Genomic DNA, 27197 nt, shown 5'->3' with positions numbered 1-27197 from the left:
TGGTCTTCAGCACTCACTGTTGCTCTCTGACCTTTAGAAACAATCTCAAAAGGTATGGAGGATGCCGTATCAGCTACCTGAGTCTATTAGTAGTGTGTGGCACAGTACTGGGGAGAGGTGTGGGCCATGCCATTTCTACAAAAGAAGACTGAGGACCCAAATGCCATCTGTGTGGAAAGCTGAGGGAGAAAAATCTGAAATGCTGTAGCTGGCAAGATAAGACTGAGAAGCCTCAGAAGTCAACACCTTTCACCTCACCTGCTCCTGAGAACAGGTTGATGCCCTTTGTCAGACTCAGAGGGACATGCAGCTCCTCTGTGCCAGCTGGGAAGGGAACCCTTTACTGGGATTGCTGCAAGGCAGATGTACAAGGCCACATCATGTCCTGTGTGTGTAACTGTAGAAGTTTCTGTTTCTTAGTGGCCTACCTCCTTGGCTTGCCTATTTCAGCCTTGCTTACACATACAAAACTCTGACTTCTGAGGGTACAAATCTACGAGGATATGAGGTAGGCTAAGACTAACCGCTTGCCACTTCTGTGTTCCTTTCTTTCCTGGTTTGCCCCATACCTCCCTGCATTCCTCCCTCACTCCCTTCTCTCTGTGCCATATGCGGATGAGAGCCTGGTCCCCACAGTCTACAGATGGGACCCTAATTGGTGCTTTACAGTAAAGACTGGCAGGTAAAATCTGAAGGATGCAACAAAGGTGTGGGAGGATCATGGCCTGAGTGACAAATGCATTAAGGGGAGAGAAATCATTTGAAAGGGGGAATATTTTGTTAAGAATCTGTGAAGCAGTGGGAAGGAGGAACATGGAAACAGGATACCCTATTTTGGAATAGGGAACAAAAGGGAAGAAATATCTGTAGGCAATGACCTCAGATGAGACTTGGAAATTGTCTCTAACGTACAAGAAGGAGAAGCTTGATAATAAAGGAATTGCAGCCTCAAAAGAATACAAATGAAAATGAAACAGAGAAACAAATGTTAGTGGCTGGTTGTGGTACTAAGTGCACTCTCCTTGCTACAAATGCAGAGATGTAGTGGTTCCTGTGCTTGTCACCGTACATGAGACTCTAAAGGTGTTGTCACTGAATTATTCAGTGTGTTGCCTTTCCAAATACTATGTATTTTATGCCAGTAATGAACATGCCATGCACTGAATGTGTCCTGCTGTTTTACAGAAATTTCTCATTCTTTTAAAGTTACAGGAAAGAAAAATAATTAACATACACTATTAAAGAGGAAAAGAAAACCAATTTCTGTTTTAATAACAATCTGACCTAACTCCTCTGACTGGCTAGAATTTAGATCTCATAAAAAAAAAGAGCCAAATAAGATCTTGAGACCTTAGAGTCTTGCTTGATGTCAAGACCACTGGCTGTGTCATTTCAGGATATGGGTAGCCTTTCATCAGCAATGGTGCAGATATCCACTAAGTTTTTGTTCAGAAAGATGAAAAGATGCTTCCTCTTGTACTAGCTGAAATAAAGTGAAAATAATTGTGTACATGCAGTAGGATGCTGTAGGTGCTACCTTTTGAATATAAGGGATGTAAGCACTGTAAGTAGATACGTGGAGAAAATACAATGGCAAGAAAATAGCAGAGCCACTATAACAGCAGGAAGAACTTCAATTTATTAGTCATGCAAATTTCTCTACCAGTTAAATCAATATCAAGGAAAAAAATAAGTTATAAAGACTAATTTTATCAGCTTCTAGGTGTTTTCTCTAGATGTTGTCACAGTTGTCCAGTCTGTTAAAGGTATCTTTATTGCGATAATTACAGGCTATGACATGATTATGTCTTACCATACACAACATTTATACACCCAATGTAAATGGTTTTCCCTCTACTCAGGGAATTACTGGAATTGTTCTGTACATAAGAAGAAAGAAAACTTCAAAATGATGCATACTAATATCTTTTTCCTAAAGTAATTTCATTGATTTTTATAGCTGGAAATTCAGTGTTAATATTGCATGTTTAAAAGTTCATGGAGTGTTTTTTTGTTTGTTTGTTTGTTTGTTTGTTTCCAAAATGAAAAATCAAAGTGGGAGTGAATTTATTTCAGATATTTGAGACAAGTTTAGGATAAGATTTTTGAGTACTAATGTTGCTTAAACTTCGTTTCCATCATTTTCAAATGAAAAAAAGGCAGACTCACTGAAAACAATCTTATAAACTATATCTCCTAGGAAATTGTGTAACTGTACTAGATGCAGTCCAGGAATATAAGAAAGCTGGAAGTTTTTTAAACAATGAGGAATGATGAGCAGCTACTGTAAAAAATACAGGCAGAATCATTCAGACTCACAGTTCCCAGAGAATGATTATGACTAAAATGTATTATTTGTTGTCTAGCAAATAGAAAGGGAAAATATGAAGGAAGAAAGGTCATTTGTAAGTAAGTGTGTATGGTTGAGTAAGAGAATAATGCATGTTGAATAAGGTGGAAATGTTTTTTTTTTTCATATAGAATGCCTTCGTGAGAAAATTGTAAATTAGCTTCATATTGATTCAATCCAAACAGACAAGGAATTGGCTTACTTGATGTAATAGTTAAGGAAGGGTAGACTTGAATGCCTTTGCAAAGAGATGAGAACTCCTTTAGTAAATTGGAACCATTCTTTGGAATGCATTCATGTAATCTGTTCGTGTTGGAGGTGGTTTGATGTCTTAGCTGGGAAGGGGATAAATCATTTGGAAGTTGTTTTTTGTTTTTCAAAAATGAAAACATAAGTGTTTCATTTTCCTAGCAGGATAAAATTTGCTTTTCTTTCAATTAAAATATTCTAGAGAGCTGGTACTCCAGTCTGCTGGGATTTGCCAGAAAACCTGTACTTTGACAGCATTTTATGTGGGAAAACAATGTATTTATTTTCGCTCTTTTCCCCCTCGATTTTTGATATAAATATTGCTTCAACATAAAGTCATAGATGATGGTAGTGACAAATGACACTGAAAATGGGTGATCAAACAGACTACCTAATGAGCAGCAGCCTTCCCATGCAATGCACGAAGAGCTGGTTACTTATTAAGTGGTGTGCCGGGATGGGATTTAATGCAAGTGCGACATAGACCTTGATTCCAAGTAGAATTCTGATACATTTCCCTTTGTGCATTTATACATAATCTCAAACAATCTTTTTAGCAAGGTCGCAATAGGCAATCCGTCTTTCAAAGTAGTGATGAGTGAATGACTGATGAGCTTTGCAGTGTTTTCAGTAGGAGATGCAGGGATCTGTGTGGTGGTGCAGCACAGAGGTAATTGTGGAAGCTGTATTGATACAGGGCCAGCACATCGCATTGTGCCAGTGAGCGATGAAGTCTGTTTTACCCAAGGATCTGAGCATTGAAGCACTTCAGTGTGCTTCTGGGGGTCCAGCACTCCTGAAATACTTGTAGGCAGGGCATGGAAAGCAAACTCCTTCGTGCACTTGGATTCAGTAACTAACTTGTGGAGTACACCTGTTACAAGGTGACTTGCTCACATTCTAATTTACTGAAGATGAACTCTGAAGACTTGGTGTAGGAACTCTGAACAGGATAGGTTACTTAGTATGAATGCAGTGAGCCAGTAGTTTATATATTTTAATTTACAATTTCATACCTATTAATAAACCAATCTGGAGCTAAAACATGATTTTGTTTACTTGGAGTTTACGTACATATTGTGAATACAAATGCAAGAGTTCTGTAAGAACTTAATAGATTTCCTATTCAATATTTAAGAGTGCCAAGTACAAATTACAGAGATAATCATGGTGATTTTCACCATGGCAGATATTTTCAGTCTGCCACTGAGCCAGGAAAGAGTATTTACCATTACTTTATTATGCTATCATTATCATGTCTTTGATAAATTCCAAAGTGGATAATTTGTGCCTTGCAGAGGACTGAGAATAATTCTCTTAGCAATCAGTAAACAGAGTGATTCAGTTCAATAGTTCCTATGATATCTTTTTAATAAAATTCTGAATTGAAATAGATACCACAGTGAGACTGTCATGTGAGTTGTAAAGAAATGAGAATGATCATCAGACAATTCTGGCAAAATTCTTGTGCAGTACACTACGACAAGATTTCTTCATTTATACTTAAAATTCTCATGATAGATGGAATTGGAATGTTTTCAGTGAAATTTCCACAATATCCTGAAATGACCTAAAGAGCATTTTCTTTTTATCCAGAACGTCTTTTTAAAATTGGATTCATTTTCATTAATTGCTTTCCTTTTCAGCAGTGAATCCTAATATTCTTGAAACTGCAGAAGTGAATGGTATCGAAGGGAGGCAGGTGTAATTAAAACTTCATAATGATTTCATTAGTAGGATATGTTATTTCAATGCATTCCCATTTTCCAGTCATCATTAGCTGGGATTCTGTGCCTTTCTTTGATGAGGATGTTGTGTCCATTGGCCAAATTATTTTCAGTGGTACAAATCAAGTGGAAAGTGTTACAGGTATCCTATGTGAATTGAATCTTATTTCAGTCTAGTTTTTCAGTAGAAAGTTCTGAAGGTGTTAATTAGTTCACTCTATTACATTTTGAAAGAAAGAGGGAGAAAATGAGATACTAGTTTAAATGCAATTAAGTTAGACAAGAATGTGAGATGAAGCAGGCCAGAGACACCTTTGTTTTCTAAATGTTTGTGGACAGAATTTTTGTCGTCTTTTAAATCTTGCAAGAACGAGAAATGAATGAGAGCAGAGTTATTATGTCTTGATTAAAATCTGTGTGGGTTGATTATGTTTTAATTTGAAAATGCCTTATCAGAGTGCTAGGACGCAGCATTCTGTTGCAGAGAATCACTGCAATAGTTCTTGCTGGAACTCTGCATACTGCTCTAATTCATGATTTTAATCTATCTCCAGGGGTGCCTTGTCTGATTTTTTTTTTCCCCTGTTGTTTGCAGTGGTGGTTTTCAGCTGTTGTGTAGCAGTGTTTAATACCTAGTACAGTTAAAAGTCAATCTTGGCTGCATTCAGGTGGGGGTCTTGTTTTTACGTGTCAGATTTTCAACATATTCAGTGCGGGCTAATTTTAGGTGGCAGTGGAGGGAGCAGCCCTACTGTCCTTTCCCCTCTGCAGCCTTCCCTGCTCACTTGTGTGTGCTTGTGTCTGACAGTTGTGAGATAAGTGCAGTGATGATGACGAGGAATTGCCTGTGGAGCCAGGGGTGTCTTCTGGAAGCTGAAACTTTCAACCACGGATCATCCATTTTATCAGCATTGGTGGTTAGGTCATGTCAAGTGTGGCAGGGCACGATAACCAGAGGCAGGAGCATAGACTTTGCTGCATTGATTCAAATGTTGATCTGTAGCTAGCCTTTTTGTTTTCATTTTTGCTCGTCTTCTCTTATCGCATGCTCTCTGAAATAAATGTATTTACAGGCATATTTAATGCTAATTCTCCTTGCTTTCTTAGAATTCAGAATGGGGCAATCTGGATGTAAGACAGATGTGTCAGCTCCCTGGTCATAGCTTTGAGACTTACTGAGCACTTCAGGAAAGCAAACAAGTTCTTTGCTTCTTTACAAACACTAAGAAAAAAAGAAAAAAAAAAAAAACACTGAATTGTTTTTTCCAAGTTATGTTGATGGAGATGTAGAATTGAGTGTTACAAGATCATTGTCAACTTTGTGTTGCATAGTACTTACCGATCTCGCCCACTGATGTCAGCGTGATGGGCTGATTGTCACGGCACTGAATAGATGAAAATCTCCGAAGAGGAAGAGCTGAGATCTCAGAAAGGAATTAATGGAGTTGCTATGCCTTCCTCTGCTAAGTCCCACTGTCGCATTAAGAGCTCTAGTCATCATTAAGGACAGGTATTTGACCAAGCTGATACAAATTCAGAGTCTGCAGTTGCAACTGTTATCCCTTTTAATAATCTTACTCGGTGTGCTAGTTACCAGGCGCTCTGTTCCCCACACACCAGTAAATCACTTCCTTGCTACTTTATGGTCCTGTGCAGAGTGTAGTATGTTGAGTGACAGAAAATCCCCGATTCTGCCTGATCATGTGAATTTCTGAGGATTTTAAGCCCTGCAAATTGTGCTAAAGGCCGTGTGGTATTTTTAACCAGGAGGAGTGTACCTAACAGGTTCACTGTGAAGACCCCCTGGTGCCTGTGCCTAGCCAAGGGGAGAATTTCATACAGGGAAGGAGTGATTGCAGGAGCACACAGCTGCCTGTGGTGATAGTACTGGCTTCTGCTGCCTTAAAATGCTGTGAAGCCATAAGCTGCTTTCTTTTACCCAGTACAGACATCCTCATTCGTATGGAGGCCTCATCTCTTACAAGACATGTTCATTATTTGTTTTTCTTTTTCCTTGTGGCTTGTAGAAAATCTTGTCTGTACAGAGAAGTGATGCAGGGAAGAGCGGTCACTCTAGTGAGCAGAATTGATCCCTCAGTTGTAAAAGGTTCAAATGCTGCCGTCAGAAGCAATCAGGTCAGCATTCAAGAAAGTTGATGACTTTTTTCCCCTTTTCTTCTGCTCTTCTGTAATGCTGGAGGGAGCAGCCATGTTTTCTGCTAGTTAGAGTCTATGCCCAAGCCATCAGAGAGCTACAAGAAATACCCTTTGGTCTTCAAAATTGATTTCTTCCTATTTTTACTTTCTTTTAAGCAGGGCAGTTAAACTGCTCCTTTATTCTTCGTGCCAACTTCTGACACGTTAGTAGTGTATTTTTGCCTCCTCTTCCACGTCTCTTGGGATTTTTGATGTTTGTCAGAACTATATTGTTAATCTCAGCCTTGTGTTTTATGTTGGCTAAGTAGGTTTAAGACGTAATGCCAAGTGCTGCATGGAGACCGTGGCATTTTAACCGTAGATACATAACACGCTTTCCAGCCAGAAGAAGCTGACCTATTGTTTAGACAATTGCATTTCACAGACCTTTCAGATCCATTCACGGTAGAGAAGTAAAAGAGACAATGAACTTGAAATCATTTTCTAAACCACTGTGCATGTTACATTCATCTCTATAGCAACTACATAAATAGATCTAGCCTGGAGATTAATTTGAGGATATTTTTAATGTCTCTTTAAATTCAGGTTTCTTGCTGCAACTTGAAGGAGTGTATTTCTTCAGCTCTTCAACTTGAGGAGTGCTATTGGTTGTTAAATTGAACTGTCTTTTGAATGTGATAAGTGAATACACTGTGCGATATTTTTAATATATATGCTAGAATTGGGAAGATCTGTGTGAGCAGATAACTCCTGCTAGCACTGATGGTACAGTGTTGAAATGTCTGCACATTAGCTGTCTGGAGCATCAGTCAGCCCTTTTGGGGAGTCTGTAGCCAAAAGTGAAGCTAGTCTTCCCACATCCTTATGCTCATGAGCATGAGAAATGAGATTGTGCCTTGCTTCTGGCTACGCATCTATACTCCAGAGATCTTCAGAAGTCAAATTTTACAAAAATTTGCCAAGAGTAATCTTTTTAATCTCACTTAATGTGCATCAGCTTGTAGTAAAAAGACATTTCTAGGGATGCAACTGTTTGCCTAAAGAAACAGGGTTTAAATAAGTGAAAATGTGGTCTACATAGGAAAAAAAAACACCTAGTTTATGTAATTATTTCTGTTCTTAGCCAGGTGGTGAGCACTAATAATGGTCAAAAAGAGCTGAGCTGCAGAAACTAATGTTTCACTTTGTCCTTACAAAATTCTGTAGAGATTTGTAGTTTCTGTAACGTTTTGTTGTTGTTGTTGTTTTTTTTCCCCCTCTGTTATACCAATGGTTTTGATTATGGTGGGAGTAGGGAAAGGAGAAGGACTGGGAAGAGGCATGCATCAGCAGGACATGCCAAGTAGTTTAGCCTCAAAATGAGATTTTTTCCATCGAATGTTTGTAATGTGAGGAAGTGGGGAGTTTATATCCAAGTCTTACGTTTTCTGACACTGTGGTATGGGGAATAATCTGTCTGATAATGGGGAAAATTTCTAACATATAGCATTCCAATTTCTATTAGATTTATACATCAAAAATGTGGTGTGTGTGGACACTTGATATACTAGCTTGAGAGACAGTTGATCACTGGTTAATACATTTGGTTTTGTTGCTGCATCATCAGCATAATCATATACAGCAAGTTCAGTTCAGTATTAAAAATGAGAACGCTTAGGAGTCACATCTGTTAAATCCTCTTGCTTTTACACTGAGTTGATGCCGAAGGCACCTTTATAAACATGTCTATAAAATACTTCTTATGAAAGAATCCACTGAAGTCAGAAAATTGGAAGGTTGTGGCAAAGAATAATAAAAATAATTCAAACCAGAGACAGAAGAAGAACTTATGCTTCAGAGATAAACACATATTTTTTCATGGAGTTAGCTTATGAGATTAGTAGTAGTTATTGCTAGGCTTGCTTTCTTACTGCTTTTTTGTTTACATGCTGCTAAAGAACGAGTTCTTTATATACATACATATTTTAAGGGGTATTGTTAAGCTTGTGTAACTTTAATCATAATAGGTTGGATTTATAGCACATTTGTAGGTGTAATAAATGGGATTGGTTTTATTAGGTACCTAATATGTAAGCATGCTTAATGACAGCATATTAAGTATTTGCCATTCTTACTTTGGTTATTCAACTTTTTTTTTTTTGTATTTTTGCAGTGTAGATAGGTTATTTTTCTAAATAATTTCCATGTTTATATGAAAGATACATATTTCAACAAAAATTGTGTTATACTTCGTAGTAAACATTTTTTCACCTTTATTTGAGGTCCTCAAATACATTGTCTCAGTCTGCAAGTTGTATTTACAAATTACTTTTAAAGTAAAATTTGACTGAAACATCTTTTTCTCTTGTTTTTATCTGTCCAGTCAAAGATTATCACAGGGTATATTTCTTTTTTTCTCTTCAGAAAAAAAGGAAAAACTAGTTACACATCAGGTACAGTTATAAAACCCTTGGTTCAGATAATTTTGCTTGCTTTCTTCTTCTTCCTCTGTATGATGAATTTTGATTCTGCTTAGCAGTAGTATCAATGGCCAATTTTAACCACCACAAAGGATTGATTTTTGTCATTGCTAACCCAGCGTTTAAATAGTCAGGAGAATTTATTACATGATACTTTAAGCTCCCTCTAACATCAAGTTGTAGATAGCAAGTATGTGTCATTAATTTTTGAAACAGACCTAGCCCTTGTGGACATGCTTTGAAAAGGTTCGATTCAGACAAAGCAAATGCTGAAATGCAAACCACTGTTTGTTATTTTGACGTTTGTGTATTGCTGATGTCATTCCAGAAAGTTACGTAAGACTGTGTTTTCCACTTTTGCTGACAGGTGATAAATCCAATGGGATGGGATGCATTTGGTTTACCAGCAGAAAATGCTGCAGTTGAGCATGGTCTTCACCCTGCAAGCTGGACAGAAAGGTAATTTGTAATGAATAAAAGTGATATGAATACCTCTCCTGTGGACCCCATAAACAAAGAAAACAGCACAAAAACAGTGTAGAAGAAAGACAATATGGAAAGAACGAGGGTTATTTGCTGATGTTTTGCGGAACTGTGCAGGTGGTTCAGTTTCATAAACTTAATCTCTCAAGATGATTTTCAGGGCTTCCCTAAAAGTGATGTTCCCCAAACACCCCGTTGGGTGAGTAAGAAATAAATCAGAGTTCTCTTAACATGAGATAGATCTTAGCCTAGAATATGCACTTGAGAATGAACAATGTGGCTACGATTACTGGCAATTTTCAGTACCATGAGGAAAAGGAGGCAGAGCATTTTTCATTTAAGGCTGGGTGTTTGAAAGCAATGAACAGCCATTCTTGCTGAGGGTTTTGGTGAAAAGTTAGGGCTTTAGGCCTCAGAATTGGGTTTTGTGTTTTTCTAACATGGCTTATAATGAGTAGAAAGTTACATAAGTAAACATTAATTTCTACACATGACTCAGAAACCAGTCTTCTAAGTAATCTTCTGTTCTGGGAGCAATAATCTAGCTGTGGTATCTTTTTGGACCTTGTTGTGGTTTAACCCAACAGGCATCTAAATGCTACACAGCTGTTTGCTCACTCTTCCACCACAGAGGGATGGTGGGAAAAGTGAAAGGAGAAGTTTAAGAACTTGTGGCTTGAGATACTGACAGTTTAGTAAGAAAAAAATAAAAAGGAAAGAAAAATAAATAAAAAAAGAATGCACACAGCAAGTGATGCACAATGCCACTGCTCACCAGCTGGTGATTGATGCCCAGCTATACGCCACGCAGTGTGCCCAAGTGCCCTAAGGTACCCTTAGGCTGCACTTGCAGGAGGCCAGCAGCGCCTTCCAGGGATGCTGCAGGTTGCCAGGCCCGGTTCCGCAGCTGGCAGGCATTCTCTGCTGCCAGGCTTTTAGGAGACTTTTGCTGTCAGCCTTTTTTCCACTCGGGCTACGTCACCATGTGTCTGCTCCCGTTCCCAACACCTTCCCACTCCCATGTTGACTTCCCATCCCCCAAATGACTTCTCACCCCCAAGTCTCACTCGCGGACCCGCCACCCACAGCCATTCCCCATCAGGACCAGACATCCCCAAACCAATTTGTATTGCGGGCAGCAGGAGAGGGCTGTGTTCAGCCCCCCCCAACCCCCCAGTAAAACCGATGCAGGAAGAAGTGCAGGCAGAGGCTGTGCAGGGTGGAAGAGTGGTAATTTATTCTTCCTGGGGGAATCGTGGCTGCCACCCCCAGCCCGTCCCCAGGTGAGGCCCAGCCGCCTGCTCAGGCGGGGGGCCCGGCCTGCCGGCCCGCGTGGTCCCCGTGTCCCGGCTCCTCCTGCCGCACCCTGTGCAGCCAGGATGTGTCCCCGACGTCGGCGTCCTGCGGGGAGCGTGGCAGTCTGCGCCCGACCTGCCCCGCGTGCCACGAGAAGCTTCTTTCAAGTCTGCGCTCCGTGGAGGGGCTGCGCGCCCTGCGCCGGGGCGAGACGCTGCGGGAGCGGTAGATGGAGGGGCTCCTCTGCCCCTGCCCCCGCTGCTGCTGCTGCCGCCGCCCCAGCCGCGCGTTCCGCTGGAACCTTCCGCGGGGTCTTCGGGCCAGGCGCACCACTGCTGCGATGGGCCCGCGGCACATCGGGCAGGTGTTTCTTGCCTCCGCCCAGACGTGGATGCACTCCAGGCAAAAGGAGTGCCTGCAGGGGTCCACACGAGCTGCGCTGGACAGCGGGCCCAGGCAGATGGGGCACATCTCGTCCCCGGGGGCCTCCTCGGGCTGCTCCTGCCGCCGGCTCATGGTTCCTGCAGCTTCCGCGACGTGGAACCGCTCGTCCTGTGGGGGAGGCTGCCCTGGTGCTGGGCGCTCAGCAGCTGCCCGGGGTCTTCAGCACCTCGATGTCTCGCGGGTCGCCGGCAGGAACTTGACACCTCACGTGCCAGCGGTGTTGCCACCAGGAGGACTACTGCAGAGAGAAGCAGGAAGAAAATGTTGTATCAGCAAGCAGACATTCGCTTTCTAGGTTCTGCCAAGTTGTCTAGAGTGCTGTAGCTGTCAGCAGCCTGTGCATGGATTGCAAACACAGACAAGGCTTAGGCCAGATGAGGTACATGGATGTCTATAGGTGTGAGAGCATTACCGAAGGCCCTTGATGGCTCGCGTGCAACAACAATGGCTTCGCGTATGCCTATAGCACTAGCTCCGCCCGTCTCTCTCTCTTTCCAGCCGTGGAGACTCGAGCACTCGCCTACCACCAGCCGGACTGGCCACAGGCGCCCCGCGCAGGGCTTTTATAGGCAGCCCCCTTCTGTGAGGACACCCCAGACCCTGCTGATGTCACCTATGGCCTCACAGAAGGGGGCTGCCTATAAATGCCCTGCGCGGGGTGCCTGCGGCCAGTCCGGCTGGTGGTAGGCGAGAGCTTGAGTCTTCACAGCTGGAAAGAGAGAGACAGGCGGAGCTGGTGCTAGAGGCATTCGCGAAGCCAATCTTGTTGTACGCAAGCCATCATCAAGGGCCTTCGGTAATGTTCTCCAATCTACAGACATCCATGTGCCTCGTCTGTCCTCAGCGTAGTCTTGCCAAGTATAACCGATCATAGGCATATTTGCTGCTCTAACAGCCATGTTAGCAATCCATACACAGAACAGTTACTGCTACAGTACTCTAGACAACTTGGTTGAACCTAGAAAGCGAATGTCTGCTTGCTGATACAACATTTTCTTCCTGCTTCTCTCTGCAGTAGTCCTCCTGGTGGCACGTGAGTTGTTGAGGTCCTGCCGGCGACCCGCGAGACATCGAGGTGCTGAAGACCCCGGGCAGCTGCTGAGCGCCCAGCACCAGGGCAGCCTCCCCCACAGGACGAGCGGTTCCACGTCGCGGAAGCTGCAGGAACCATGAGCCGGCGGCAGGAGCAGCCCGAGGAGGCCCCCGGGGACGAGATGTGCCCCATCTGCCTGGGCCCGCTGTCCAGCGCAGCTCGTGTGGACCCCTGCAGGCACTCCTTTTGCCTGGAGTGCATCCACGTCTGGGCGGAGGCAAGAAACACCTGCCCGATGTGCCGCGGGCCCATCGTAGCAGTCGTGCGCCTGGCCCGAAGACCCCGCGGAAGGTTCCAGCGGAACGCGCGGCTGGGGCGGCGGCAGCAGCAGCAGCGGGGGCAGGGGCAGAGGAGCCCCTCCATCTACCGCTCCCGCAGCGTCTCGCCCCGGCGCAGGGCGCGCAGCCCCTCCACGGAGCGCAGACTTGAAAGAAGCTTCTCCTGGCACGCGGGGCAGGTTGGGCGCAGACTGCCACGCTCCCCGCAGGACGCCGACGTCGGGGACACATCCTGGCTGCACAGGGTGCGGCAGGAGGAGCCGGGACACGGGGACCACGCGGGCCGGCAGGCCGGGCCCCCTGCCTGAGCAGGCGGCCGGGCCTCACCTGGGGACGGGCTGGGGGTGGCAGCCACGATTCCCCCAGGAAGAATAAATTACCACTCTTCCACCCTGCAAAGCCTCTGCCTGCACTTCTTCCCGCATCACTCAGCAAGAGGGGGGCTGGGGGGGGGGAAGGGGGCTGGACACAGCCCTCCCCTGCTGTCCCCGCCATGAATTGGTTTGGGGATGTCTGGTCCTGATGGGGAATGGCTGTGGGTGGCGGTTCTGCGAGTGAGACTTGGGGGTGAGAAGTCATTTGGGGGATGGGAAGTCAACATGGGAATGGGAAGGTGTCGGGGACAGGAGCAGCCCAAAAGTTTAAATTGCTCGGTTGTTGTGTCGGCCTCACGTGATAAGAAGATTCAGCTCTATGCACAAAATCCAGGCTGAGGAAGGAACATGGTGCCCAAAGTAGAACTTACTTAAGTTAGCTGAGTTTTTCAAAGACTGAAAGTGCTGTAGCAGTTAAACAATGACTGAGCATGCGCAAAACAGACAGAAGTACGAGATGAAGAAGACGATGAGCCTTCATCAGAAAGCCCCGAAGTGCAACCACCAGAGGTTACCTGACCTACAAGAGCAGGAGGGACGACATGATAATTAGTTCTGAGAAACCATTAGCATAAATCCTGCCTTTTCTTGTGAACTGCATAAATATGGATATCCCCGTCCCATAAATAAGTACTCCTTGTCTTGCTTAGCTGTACGTGTTGGGTGGAATTATCCCCCACATACCCAGTGTTGTTCATAAAGAATACCTACTTCCTAATTCTCCAGAAGGAGTCTTGGAAAGTGACACCGCTTTTTGCGTTCCACCATTGATGAGGACGCAACAAGAAACTGAGGAACAACTTTCCACCTGGGAAGGTGGAAATTGGCCAGGGACAGTGGGAATATGCATGAGAAACCTAGGATTGTTTAGAGAACATCAGGAGCACCGCAACCTCTTGGCTGTCTCAGGTGGAAGATAGAATTGAGCAGTACCTCACTTGTTACGTGGTGGCATCCTACGCCATCTTCTGTGTCAGTGGTGTTATAAGTTGCCCCCTTAATTAATTTTCAGAGAGCATTGCATTAATAATAGAAAGGAGTTTATTGAGTAAGCAACAGCAAGCAAAACAGCGCTGGGCGGCCGGGGAGTCTCGGCTCCGCCAGCGGCGCGCACCTCACCCCCGCCAGGCTCCCTTTTTATATCTTGGTAATTCCGGGATTACGCAGCACATCCTGGTATATTCTGCGACTGCGCGCACTGTTGCTAGGGGGTCGTCTCTGTCCCTCTGGTGGTCGTGAAGATGAAGGCCGTAGTCTTCCTCGGCGTTGTGGTTCAACTTCTTTTTTTATTTGGTCATGTTGGCCCAGCGTGAGACAGGAAGGCAGGATGTTGATACACTAGTTGAGCAACTTATCAGGAGATGGTTCCACGAGCTTTGCAGCAGGGTCTTTGAAGACAAGAGGCAACTGAGATGCAGAAGGAGAGAAGGGGAGGGGGTTCTCTTTTTTGTTACATTAAGCAAAAGAATTTTCATAGTATCTAGCCAAGTATGATACAGCTCCTTACTTCAGCAGGGAGCTTTTGCAACTCCCGCTCCTCAAACGGAACTCCTTGTTTTTATAATACAAAAGGCAATGAACAAGCATTTATTGTCTATTACAATCCCTCCTTTTTCTTTTAGTTACTCATTTTGTTCATTGAATCTCTGCAATGCCTGGCTACTAAGAACTAATGTTTCCTTGATTCCTTCGTTGGTACATATTGGCTCGTATTTGGCATGTATGAGCATTAAATGTGCCACTTCTAAACGTCCCTTTACAATCGCAATCAATTTATTAAAAATACATGGTCCAAAAGTTAGTGCTATTATTAAGAACAACAAAGGTCCTGTTATTGTTGATAATAAAGTAGTAAGCCAAGGTAAATAATTAAACCAAGATTTGTACCAGCTCTGTCGGGCTTCATTCTCCCGTTTCCTTTTTTTTTTTAATCCTTCCCTGGGTCTTGCCATTGTATCTCTTACCTCTCCAGTGTGATCAGCATACACACAGCATTCCTCTTTCAGGGCTGCACACAGCACGCCCTGTTGTAAAAAATACCAAATCTAATCCCCTATGATTTTTAACACTACCTCTGAAAGCGACCTGATAGATTTTCCAGGTCCGAGATGGATTGTTCAGTTTGGGTCAGGTCCTCGTCCACAGCAATGCATAAGGAAGTGAATTCTTGATTTTGTTTAACCAATGAGGCTACCCTGGTCCCCACTCCAGCTCCTCCCAGGATTATTAGGGTGGCCAAAGTTAGAGCCGTGAATGGTTCCCATCTTTCCAGATGATGACTTGCCACTGTGTGCTGGGTATACATATAATCCTCAGGGTGGTTGAGAATAGAATCCTTGGTATAATTATATAGAATAGAATCCTTGGTATAATTATAATATTATAATAGAATCCTAGAATCCTATAGAATAGAATCCTTGGTATAATTATATACCAATTGGGCTTTAAACTAGAGTCGAAGGGGGAAGACGCTAAAACCAGGCACGCCGGTGAAGACCTAAGGGATGGTACGCTAGAATCAGAGGGGCTGTGTGCCAGTGAGGTCCTTCGGTCAGATCCACAAGGTGCTGAGTGTAAGGAGACGCACCTGAAGTGCTTCTACACGAACGCACGCAGTATGAGGAATAAAATGGATGAGCTAGAAGTCCTGGCCCAGTCCCGCAACTACGACATCATCGGCATAAGCGAAACCTGGTGGGATGAGTCCTGTGACTGGGGTGTTGCGATAGATGGTTACAGGCTCTTCAGGAGGGACAGGCAGGGTAGGCGAGGTGGTGGGGTGGCGATGTATGTGAAGCAGGGGCTGGACTGTGTGGAACTTCAGGTCGGCAATGGCAAAGTTGAGAGCCTCTGGGTAAGGATCAAGGGACGAACGAATAAAGGGGATGTCGTTGTGGGAGTCTATTACAGACCGCCTGGCCAGGATGATAGCGCCGATAAATTATTCTTTACAGAACTAAGAGAGGCCTCGAGATTAACTCCCCTTGTCCTTATGGGGGACTTCAACTTGCCGGACGTTAACTGGGAGTGCCACACGGCTGACACGAGCAAGTCCAGGAGGTTCATGAAGCACCTAGATGATAACTTCTTGGTGCAGGTGCTAACGGAGCCAACTAGGAAAGGTGCCCTCCTAGACCTGTTGCTAGAAAACAGAGAGGGTCTGGTGGGAGATGTGGTGATTGGTGGCCGCCTTGGTCATAGCGACCATGAAGTGGTTGAGTTCAAAATTTACGGTGACAGAAGGAAAAGTGCCACCAAAACCTCATCCCTAGATATGGGGAAAGCGGACTTCAGGCTGCTCAGGGAACTAGTCAGCAAGGTCCCCTGGGAAACTGCTCTTGAAGGCCTCGATGTCCACCAGTGCTGGTCATTCTTTAAGCGATGCCTCCTAGAAGCACAAGATCAGGCAATTCCTAAATATCGCAAGTCAGGCAGGCGGGGCAGGAGGCCGGCGTGGCTGACCAGGGATGTTCTAATGGAGATTAGGCCGAAACAGAGAGTGTTTCGCTACTGGAAGGAGGGCCAGGCGTCATGGAAAGAATACAGGGATGCTGTTCGTGTTTGTAGGGAGAAAGTTCGAGTGGCCAAAGCACAGCTAGAGTTGAAGCTGGCTGTGTCTGTGAGAGAAAATAAAAAGGTTTTTTTTAGATATGTGAATGGAAAAAGGAGAACTAAAGAATACGTAGGGCCGCTCCTTGATAGGGAAGGTCTCCTCACAGACAATGACGTAGGCAAAGCAGAGACGCTTAACGCCTTCTTTGCCTCTGTCTTCAATGCCGATGATGGGCTTCAGGACCCAGGGTGCCCTGAGCTGGAGGACCGGGACGGTGGGGATGACAAACTCCCAACTGACCCTGAACGTGTGCGGGATTTGCTACTCCACCTGGATCCCTACAAGTCCATGGGTCCGGATGGGATTCATCCCCGGGTGCTGAAAGAGCTGGCGGACGTCATCGCGGAACCTCTTTCAATTATTTTTCAACGATCCTGGGAATTTGGAGAGGTCCCGGTAGACTGGAAGCTGGCAAATGTTGTGCCGATTTTCAAGAAGGGTCAGAAAGAAGACCCTAGCGATTACAGGCCTGTCAGTCTCACATCAGTGCCTGGTAAAATCATGGAGAAGTTGGTTCTCGGACTTATTGAGGCGCACCTGGGGGACAAAGCGGTCATTGGTCCCAGCCAGCATGGGTTTGTGAAGGATAGGTCCTGCCTAACTAACCTGATTTCCTTTTATGATAAGATCACCCGTATGGTGGACCAAGGGAAACCAGCTGATGTGATTTTTTTGGACTTCAGCAAGGCTTTTGACACGGTTTCCCATAGGATCCTACTGGACAAAATGTCCACCATGCAGCTAAATAAAAACATCATACGATGGGTGAGCAATTGGCTAACGGGCAGGGCCCAAAGGGTTATGGTAAATGGAGCTGTGTCAGGCTGGCAGGCGGTCACCAGTGGGGTCCCTCAAGGCTCCATTTTAGGGCCGGTACTTTTCAATATTTTTATAAACGATCTGGATGTAGGAATAGAGGGTATTTTGAGCAAGTTTGCTGATGACACCAAACTTGGAGGAGCTGTGGACTCGAATGAGGGTGGAAAGGCCTTGCAGAGGGATCTGGACAGGTTGGAGAGCTGGGCGATCACCAACCGCATGAAGTTCAATAAGAGCAAGTGCCGGGTCCTGCACCTGGGACGGGGAAACCCTGGCTGCACGTACAGACTGGGCGATGAGACGCTGGAGAGCAGCCTAGAAGAGAGGGATCTGGGGGTCGTGGTAGACAGCAAGTTGAATATGAGCCAGCAGTGTGCCCTGGCAGCCAGGAGGGCCAACCGTGTCCTGGGGTGCATCAAGCACGGCATCGCTAGTAGGTCAAGGGAGGTGATTGTCCCGCTCTACTCTGCGCTGGTGCGGCCTCACCTCGAGTACTGTGTGCAGTTCTGGGCACCACAGTACAACAAGGACATGAAACTGTTGGAAAGTGTCCAGAGGAGGGCTACGAAGACGGTGAAAGGCCTGGAGGGGAAGACGTACGAAGAACGGCTGAGGTCACTGGGCCTGTTCAGCCTGGAGAAGAGGAGGCTGAGGGGAGACCTCATCACAGTCTACAACTTCCTCGTAAGGGGGTGTCGAGAGGCAGGAGACCTTTTCTCCATTAACACCAGTGACAGGACCCGCGGGAACAGGGTTAAGCTGAGGCAGGGGAAATTTAGGCTGGACGTCAGGAGGGGGTTCTTCACAGAGAGGGTGGTTGCACACTGGAACAGGCTCCCCAGGGAAGTGGTCACTGCACCGAGCCTGTCTGAATTTAAGAAGAGATTGGACTGTGAACTTAGGCACATGGTCTGAACTTTTGGGTAGACCTGTGCGGTGTCAAGAGTTGGACTTGATGATCCTTAAGGGTCCCTTCCAACTCAGGATATTCTATGATTCTATGATTCTATGATTATCACCTGTATACAAAAATCACGAGACGCATTAAAGAGTTTTAGTGATAGACAAGGAGTTACGCCCACTGATGAACAAACCCACCTAGCGTTGTTGGCTGGGATTAGCCACTTGGCTGATTGTTTTCCATTCTCCATGATATTACGTAGGTGACACTTCCCACTAGGAACCGTGCCCACACACCTACCGCCTCCAGTGACTTGTGTTAGTGTTACCCTTATGTCTTTTCCCCAACTGCAATGTAGAGGGCTGTTCTTGTTTGTGCGGGAGGGCTCCCCAGGATTCCCGATAGCATCATAATATGAAGGCCTTATACTAAAGCATAATCAACAGTGTTTTGTTACATTTGGGTTTGTTTTGTTTAATAATTGGTAGCTGGCATTCATGACCCCCCCTTATGTTATTCCCAGCTATGTTATCATTCTCGGCTTTACCTGAGCTCGTAGGGCTGCCGAGGGTTGGCACTGTAGTATTTTCCGCAGGCTGGATTCCCTGGACATTTTCTGACAATACCTCATTTGGTCCTACTGCCTGGGGCCTATCAGCATCCTCCTTCTTTATTAGTATGAGTCCTCCCCTATCTGTTCCATGTTCATAAAATCTGACACCTCACATTTTTCCTAGTACCCAACTAGTATCGTCCGAGTTTGTTATATATATATATATAACCTTGCAAATTTCTTTATTTCCGTGGAAGGTTCCTGTATACCCTACACCATGCCCTCGTCACCCGTAACGGGGATCTGCTTGTCGGTTACAACCTTGCGGCCCATATCCCACTTGTAAAAATTTATTCTGACCAGCCCCAAGTGTCCAGTCCGTAGCAATGGTTTCACACCCCCAGTATGCACAATAATACACGTTCGGGTAATTACAGTACCCCTTTCCCGGGTTAGAACTTGGGCAGAAATAAAATCCTGATAGGTTAAAGCATGGCTGCACTGACGCCAGGTCACATAATGTGATGCGGAAACTGGGAGCACCCGCTGTCGTTGTTTGCTAGATGATGAATTGATCCTTCCATCTGATCAAGCTCCATTTAAAAGGCTGGTGGGGATGCGCAGACCCATAGCTGACCAAAACGATGATACTGACTCCCATGTATCGTAGGAGGTGGTCGGAGCCCATCTAAATTGTCGGCCCCTCAGTCCCCCACCGTTTTCACTTCTCTGCCTCGCTTGTCAGTTTGGTTGCAGCGAACTACAAGGTATTGGTTCTTCTTGGCAGCAGCAGTGTTCTTCAGGGGAACCTGCTAGGGAGCCTTCGAAACAGGGCCTCCTCCCCTTCCCACGATACACAGATAATACACAATACTTATCAAGTCCGTCTTAGTGTCAGCTTCAAGTCGTCAGGGCCTGGAGCTGCCTCCCATTTACCTTCCCGGATTGGTCCTTTCACACGGCTGGCATGCATCCATCCTTTCTCTGCAGTTTGAATAGCCGTTTCTGTGGTAAGCAAAACAAGATAGGGGCCTTCCCCATCGTGGTGTTAAAGAAGTCTCTTTCCAAGTCTTAATTAGAATTGAAGGTGATTAAGTGGCAATTCCAAGTCATAGGGCATACCATATAGCATTTCAAAAGGAGAAATTCCTACATCAGTTCTGGGCTGCGTCCATATGTTTAACAGTGCAAGGGGTAAGCATTTTACCCAAGAAGCCTTAGTTTCCAGCACAAGTTTTGTTAGTTGTTTCTTAACTTCACCATTCATTCGCTCTACCTTTCCAGAAGAGGAGGGGTGCCAGGGGCTGTGAAAATCCCACTCAATCTCTAAGGCCTGCTTTAATCCTTGCAGTAAAGCTTTACACCCATTCAGTCACGTGGTCAATTAGGACAAACAAGTAACTCAGGAAAGTCTACCTGTATACTTTGGAAAGGTCAAAGCCCTGGCTCCCGTCCCCCTCTAGATAGGTTACAGAAGACCTTTTTATTTACCCTTTGACATATAGTAGTACATCCTCTACATGCGTGCTTCCCTAAAGTATGTATTCCTACACAGACATGCTTTCTTAGAACAACATCACACGTTGCTTGCACCTCCCAATGACTCTTCTGATGTAAAACAGTTAATATTTGGCTCATTATCACTTTATTCAGCATTTCTCTCCCATCAGGGAGTATCGATTTTCCTTAAAATGATCCACATATTTGTAACATTAATACCTCCTTGGGAGGTTGTAATTGCTCCAAAATCTTTTTTAGAATTTACCCAAATAGATAGGTGGCCCTGTAAACCCCTGAGGTAAAACTGTCCACCTATATTGTTGCTTCCACCCCCATTTCAGGGTCTTTCCAGTCAGAGATGAATAGACATGTATGTTTGCTCTCAGGGCCAGAGAGCACTCCATTAATAACACTGTTATTCCAGTCTAACAATTTACTAGTTGAATGCCCAATTTAATCATCAAATCCCTTCCCAACAAGTTAGTCTCTGCCTTGGATACATACAATAATTGCCCAGTGATCATTTTATCCCCTAGTCTCAGCTTGGTATCCCCCAAAAGTGGCACTGATATCCCAGTCCCTTCTACCCCCATCACATTTAGGGTTTCATTAGTTAATTTAATCCCTGATACTTTACAAGTCAGAAATGACTTAGCTGCTCCAGTGTATTGGGTTTGATGGCAAGGTTCGGGGGGTGTGAGGGGTGTGGGGGTGGGAAACTGCAGTGGCAGCCCCCATGAAAAAAACAAAAAAAAAACAAAACAAACAAACAAACAAACAAACAAACCCAGAAACCTCCCCGTGGTAGATAAGGGACAATTTCATCTGGCCCTAAAGGGGCCCACTGCTGCCCAGAGCCAAGCCATAGCAACACAGCCCGTGCCTCTGTGAGAGCACATCCACGAAAACAAACAAACAAAGAAACAAACAAAAACCTGCTGCTCAACAGCAGTTGGGAGAGCAAGAAACCCCCCCGCAGACACCAAAGTCAGTGCAGAAGGAGGGGGAGGAGGCGCTCCAGGTGCTGGAGCCAAAGCCCCCTGCGGCCGCTGGAGAGGCCCCTGGTGGAGCAGGCTGTTTCCCCCTCCCCGATGCTTGGGAAACTGAACAAACACCACAGCAAATATGCAAATATACCAAAATTTCTAGACTGTTACTTAGATAATGCCTACATCACCTTTCCCTGCTCATTCAACTTTGAATACCTTTAACACTTTCAACAAACCTTTTAACACTTCCTTTATCTTTCTCTAGCCTTTACTTTTCTAATGCCGACATCAAAGGCTCAGTCAGGGGCCAGCTTAATTCCGTACCTTTTCCCTCCAAGATGCTGAAACAACATCAATATACAACATTTCATCCTGTTTTCCTTCTTTCCACAAAAACAACATTGACTGTAATATGGTGTTATAATTAGTAGTTCCATTTAGGGGCCACTCCGCTCCATCCTCTAGTTTATAAAGTGGCCACCATTGATTACAATATTTGATAAGGGTTCTTTTACTCTCTGTACCCTCTCACCCCACTATATCCCTCCAATGTGTTAGTATACATCCTAGGGGGCTTTTCCTCGGGATTTCTTTGCTTTGAACTTTTCCTATTGTAATCTACAGTGGTTAATATTTCACCGTTTTCCTAGAAGCTCTTTACTAGTCAATCCCAATCCCTCCAAAATCCACAATATACAGATACACAAGTAAAATCAGACCACTGTAAATTAACTGCCTGTAGACAATTACACTGAGGACATTTAAACCTGATGAGCCGATAATATGCCTGGGCAAATTTTGTTCCCTTAAACATACACCTTAATGGCAGTTCCTATATTTACATATTAACATATGTATAAAAGAACACTTTAACAAAAATGCCCGGGCTTTTATATATACAATATACAATGTACAGTTATTATTCCAGTTAGAATTATTCCTCAGCAGCTACAAACATTATGCCAGTTGCCATTAAAGCTCGCTTACCCTCCTCCTGTCTCTTTCTTAAAATCTTGGACGTCCCCGGAGTTAATGGGGACGGCCACATATTCCTAGTCACTGGTCCCTGAACGCTAGAGTCAGAGTCGCTATCAGAGTCTCCCCGGGGTTGCGGATTAGGAAGCCTGGGAGTCGGAGGGGCTGCAGGTGGACGTGGTGGAATATAGGGAGGCTGTGGGGCTGGGATCTCTAATTCTCGTTTTTTCTTGCGCCTCCCCTCCCCTCCTTTTTCTTTTAGAGGGTATAAATTGGCTCGAGTTTCCGAGCTGAACCACAAATGTGCATATTCACTTTCTTCCAAACTAAAAGGTTCCTTTGAGTTTACATAAATATTTAGGGCCTGGCAAACCCAATCTTCAAAGGACCCAAATATGGGCCAGTAAAGGTGGTCTCCTTGAATCTGTTTACCACCCCAAACTTCAACACAATAATATATCATTTTTACTTTATTCCTTCCCCGCCTAAAAGGGGAATCCTCCCAGTTTTTAATCATTAATCCCGGGGTAACCTAACATCAGACGTTACCCCACCCATGGGACCAGAAGGCTTACTCTTCTTCTGTCCCATCTTCCGGAACACCTTCACACACACACACACACAAATCGCTTCCCCCTTTTCGTGGCCCAGTCCCTCATGGGATGTGGGAACCGTACTACCGAGGGGTCCACAATCGCTTCGTCCTGCTGGACGTCTCACAGCGACACGCTCCAGGATACCCAACCCCAACCGAACGGATCACTGGCCTATACTTACTCACTCCTGAGTCTTCGTTCGGTCTTCGTGCACAAAGATTACTAGGGGTTGCCGGCTTTATTTGCTTGCTGCCGAATTTAGGGTTCGTTGGTGAAGGATTTGAATGAAAGTAGTCCTAGCAAAGGCCAATGAAATCAGCGGGGCACCCCCTCCGAAGGTCTTTCAATCAGATTGCCTTCATCTGAGTCATGGCACCAAATTTGTTATAAGTTGCCCCCTTAATTAATTTTTCAGAGAGCATTGCATTAATAATAGAAAGGAATTTATTGAGTAAGCAACAGCAAGCAAAACAGCGCTGGGCGGCCGGGGAGTCTCGGCTCCGCCAGCGGCGCGCACCTCACCCCCGCCAGGCTCCCTTTTTATATCTTGGTAATTCCGGGATTACGCAGCACATCCTGGTATATTCTGCGACTGTGCGCACTGTTGCTAGGGGGTCGTCTCTGTCCCTCTGGTGGTCGTGAAGATGAAGGCCGTAGTCTTCCTCGGCGTTGTGGTTCAACTTCTTTTTTTATTTGGTCATGTTGGCCCAGCGTGAGACAGGAAGGCAGGATGTTGATACACTAGTTGAGCAACTTATCAGGAGATGGTTCCACGAGCTTTGCAGCAGGGTCTTTGAAGACAAGAGGCAACTGAGATGCAGAAGGAGAGAAGGGGAGGGGGTTCTCTTTTTTGTTACATTAAGCAAAAGAATTTTCATAGTGTCTAGCCAAGTATGATACAGCTCCTTACTTCAGCAGGGAGCTTTTGCAACTCCCGCTCCTCAAACGGAACTCCTTGTTTTTATAATACAAAAGGCAATGAACAAACATTTATTGTCTATTACAAGTGGTATAAAAGGGCCCTGTTTTTTACCCAGAAGGAAGCTCCCAGAAGGGCTGGGGATGGAAGGGACCTCTGGAGGTCATCTGCTCCAACCCCCTGCTGAAGCAGGGCCACCTAGAGCTGTACGGCCGCTGGGCACTGCTGACAAGAGCCTGGCTCCGTCTTCTTTGCATCCTCCCTTTGGGGATGTCTAGACACTGCTACGATCCCGCCGAGCCTTCTCTCCTCCAGGATGAATGCACGGTGACGCACAATGCAATTGCTCGCTGCCCACTGAGTGATGATGCCCAGACAGACCCCGCGCGGTGGCAGCCACACTCTGACCAACCTGCTCAGTCCCAGTCTTCAGCACGACCCCATAGGGTATGGGACATGGCTCTGGCCAGTTTGGGCCAGCTGTCCTGGCTGCGTCCCCTCCCAGCTCCTGGTGCACCCGCAGCCTCCTGGCTGGCAGGGCGGTGTGGGCAGCTGGAACGGCTTTGGCGCTGCGACAACTAAAAGGTCGGTGTGTTGTCAGCATCACTCTCTTCTGAAATCCAGAACCCAGCTCCGTAGCAGCTACTGGGAAGACAACAAGCTGAAACCAGGACAGCCTCGTGCACCTCCCAGTGTTCTTCTACCATCTCCTCAAAAGCATCCCGGAGTGCACATTTTACAGAATCCCGCTTCTGACAACAACAAAGTTCATGCCGTGGCCTTCCAAAGGGTTGAGCCCTTCAGGGATGCCCCCTGCCTGCGGGTGTGGAGAGACGGCAAGTGGGAGTTGGTAGGGTGCTGCGATACACGGAGGCTTTCTTTGCTGAAAAGTTCTCGTTATCACACATGGCCACAAACCACCACTGGGCAATATTCTGTGATTCCAGGCAAGCATGGAGAGAGGTGTCAGGCTAATAAAGAAAAGCCATCTTGGAAGAGACCAAACCCAGGAGTGGGCCCGAAGGTGGGCACCAAGGAGTCAAGAACAAAGCGTCACTGCAAAGACGTGAGGCTCCCATCAGAGTTCAGAGTCAGCCGGGAATCCCCAGCACAGGTTCACTGGATTTAGGATGTCATGTAGGCAAGAACAATTTGTGCAGCACAGGAAGTTCTGAGGGGGAGAGGCGCTCCATTTAGGGTCGACAAGGAGTCCTTTTTCTATTAAGAGAGACAGAAGAGAGCAGAGGACACCACCTCCTTAGAGCAGCCAAAAGCTGCTGCTAATTTCTGTGTTTCACCTGAGACGAGCGATAGACACCGATGCTTCCTAGTCTCTGGGAATGGCACCCTTCCCAGAGCCGTTCCTCCTTCTCAGTGTGGTGGTTTTACCGTGCTGGGCAGCTAAACCCCACAACCGCTCTCTCACTCCCCCTCCTTTAGATAAGGAGGGGGAGAAGTAAAGCAAAGAACAACTCACGGGTTGAGATAAGGATAATTTAATTAAAGGGAAATAATTATAATAATTAAATAAAGACTACCATGAACTAAACAATTTAACTAAGGGGAAAATAAAAGGGAAAGGGGAAAAAGGGAGGAAAACAAACAAACAAAATAAATGAAAGCTATATGGAAGTGCAGAGGAAAGAAATTACTCTCTACTTCCCACAAATGAGCGATGATTGACCACGTCCTTGAAGCAAGGCCTCAACGCACGCAGCCGGTGTTCGAGAGGAGGACCGACGTCTTCTCAACGAGAGCCCACCCCCCCCCCTCTTCTTCCTGTTTCCACCTTTTATTGCTGAGTGTGACACCACATGGTATGGAATATCCCTTTGATTGGTTTAGGTCAGCTGCCCTAGTGATGTTTCTCTCCTCACTTTTTTGCCCACCCCCTAGGAGGGTTAGAGAAAGGCCCAATGCTGTGCCACTGCTGCTCAGCAGTAGACACAACACTGGTGTGATAACACTGCTGTTCCAGCTACAAGTACAGAGTACGGCACTGAATGGGCTGCTGCCGGGAAAGTTAACATTCCAGCCAGACCCAGTACAATCAGACAGCCCATTGCTCTTGTAGTTCCCTGCTTTTGCCCTTGGTGGTGGCACCTGGAGACAGCCTCTGGTTCTTAGGCTGCACTTGCAGGAGGCCAGCAGCGCCTTCCAGGGATGCTGCAGGTTGCCAGGCCCGGTTCCGCAGCTGGCAGGCATTCTCTGCTGCCAGGCTTTTAGGAGACTTTTGCTGTCAGCCTTTTTTCCACTCGGGCTACGTCACCATGTGTCTGCTCCCGTTCCCAACACCTTCCCACTCCCATGTTGACTTCCCATCCCCCAAATGACTTCTCACCCCCAAGTCTCACTCACAGACCCACCACCCACAGCCATTCCCCATCAGGAGCAGACATCCCCAAACCAATTTGTATTGCGGGCAGCAGGAGAGGGCTGTGTTCAGCCCCCCCCTAAACCCCCAGTAAAACCGATGCAGGAAGAAGTGCAGGCAGAGGCTGTGCAGGGTGGAAGAGTGGTAATTTATTCTTCCTGGGGGAATCGTGGCTGCCACCCCCAGCCCGTCCCCAGGTGAGGCCCAGCCGCCTGCTCAGGCGGGGGGCCCGGCCTGCCGGCCCGCGTGGTCCCCGTGTCCCGGCTCCTCCTGCCGCACCCTGTGCAGCCAGGATGTGTCCCCGACGTCGGCGTCCTGCGGGGAGCGTGGCAGTCTGCGCCCGACCTGCCCCGCGTGCCACGAGAAGCTTCTTTCAAGTCTGCGCTCCGTGGAGGGGCTGCGCGCCCTGCGCCGGGGCGAGACGCTGCGGGAGCGGTAGATGGAGGGGCTCCTCTGCCCCTGCCCCCGCTGCTGCTGCTGCCGCCGCCCCAGCCGCGCGTTCCGCTGGAACCTTCCGCGGGGTCTTCGGGCCAGGCGCACCACTGCTACGATGGGCCCGCGGCACATCGGGCAGGTGTTTCTTGCCTCCGCCCAGACGTGGATGCACTCCAGGCAAAAGGAGTGCCTGCAGGGGTCCACACGAGCTGCGCTGGACAGCGGGCCCAGGCAGATGGGGCACATCTCGTCCCCGGGGGCCTCCTCGGGCTGCTCCTGCCGCCGGCTCATGGTTCCTGCAGCTTCCGCGACGTGGAACCGGTCGTCCTGTGGGGGAGGCTGCCCTGGTGCTGGGCGCTCAGCAGCTGCCCGGGGTCTTCAGCACCTCGATGTCTCGCGGGTCGCCGGCAGGAACTTGACACCTCACGTGTCACCAGCGTTGCCACCAGGAGGACTACTGCAGAGAGAAGCAGGAAGAAAATGTTGTATCAGCAAGCAGACATTCGCTTTCTAGGTTCTGCCAAGTTGTCTAGAGTGCTGTAGCTGTCAGCAGCCTGTGCATGGATTGCAAACACAGACTAGGCTTAGGCCAGATGAGGTACATGGATGTCTA

The 27197-nt window shown here is 46.5% G+C and overlaps 1 protein-coding gene across 2 annotated transcripts in view; it reads left to right on the top strand.

The window, feature by feature from the left end:
- Positions 1-27197, top strand: part of LARS2 (leucyl-tRNA synthetase 2, mitochondrial) — a 108293-nt gene that overhangs the window by 4734 nt on the left and 76362 nt on the right. For both annotated transcript variants that reach the window (XM_032182153.1, XM_032182152.1), the window contains exon 4: positions 9310-9401. In XM_032182153.1, coding sequence (XP_032038044.1) covers positions 9310-9401 — 92 coding nt within the window. The remainder of the gene's footprint in view (positions 1-9309; positions 9402-27197) is intronic.

Source organism: Aythya fuligula, chromosome 2 (genome assembly GCF_009819795.1).
Source record: "Aythya fuligula isolate bAytFul2 chromosome 2, bAytFul2.pri, whole genome shotgun sequence".
NCBI lineage: Eukaryota > Metazoa > Chordata > Aves > Anseriformes > Anatidae > Aythya > Aythya fuligula.
The sequence above is the reverse complement of the archived record's forward strand: the minus strand, read 5'-3'. Positions and strand labels throughout refer to the sequence as shown.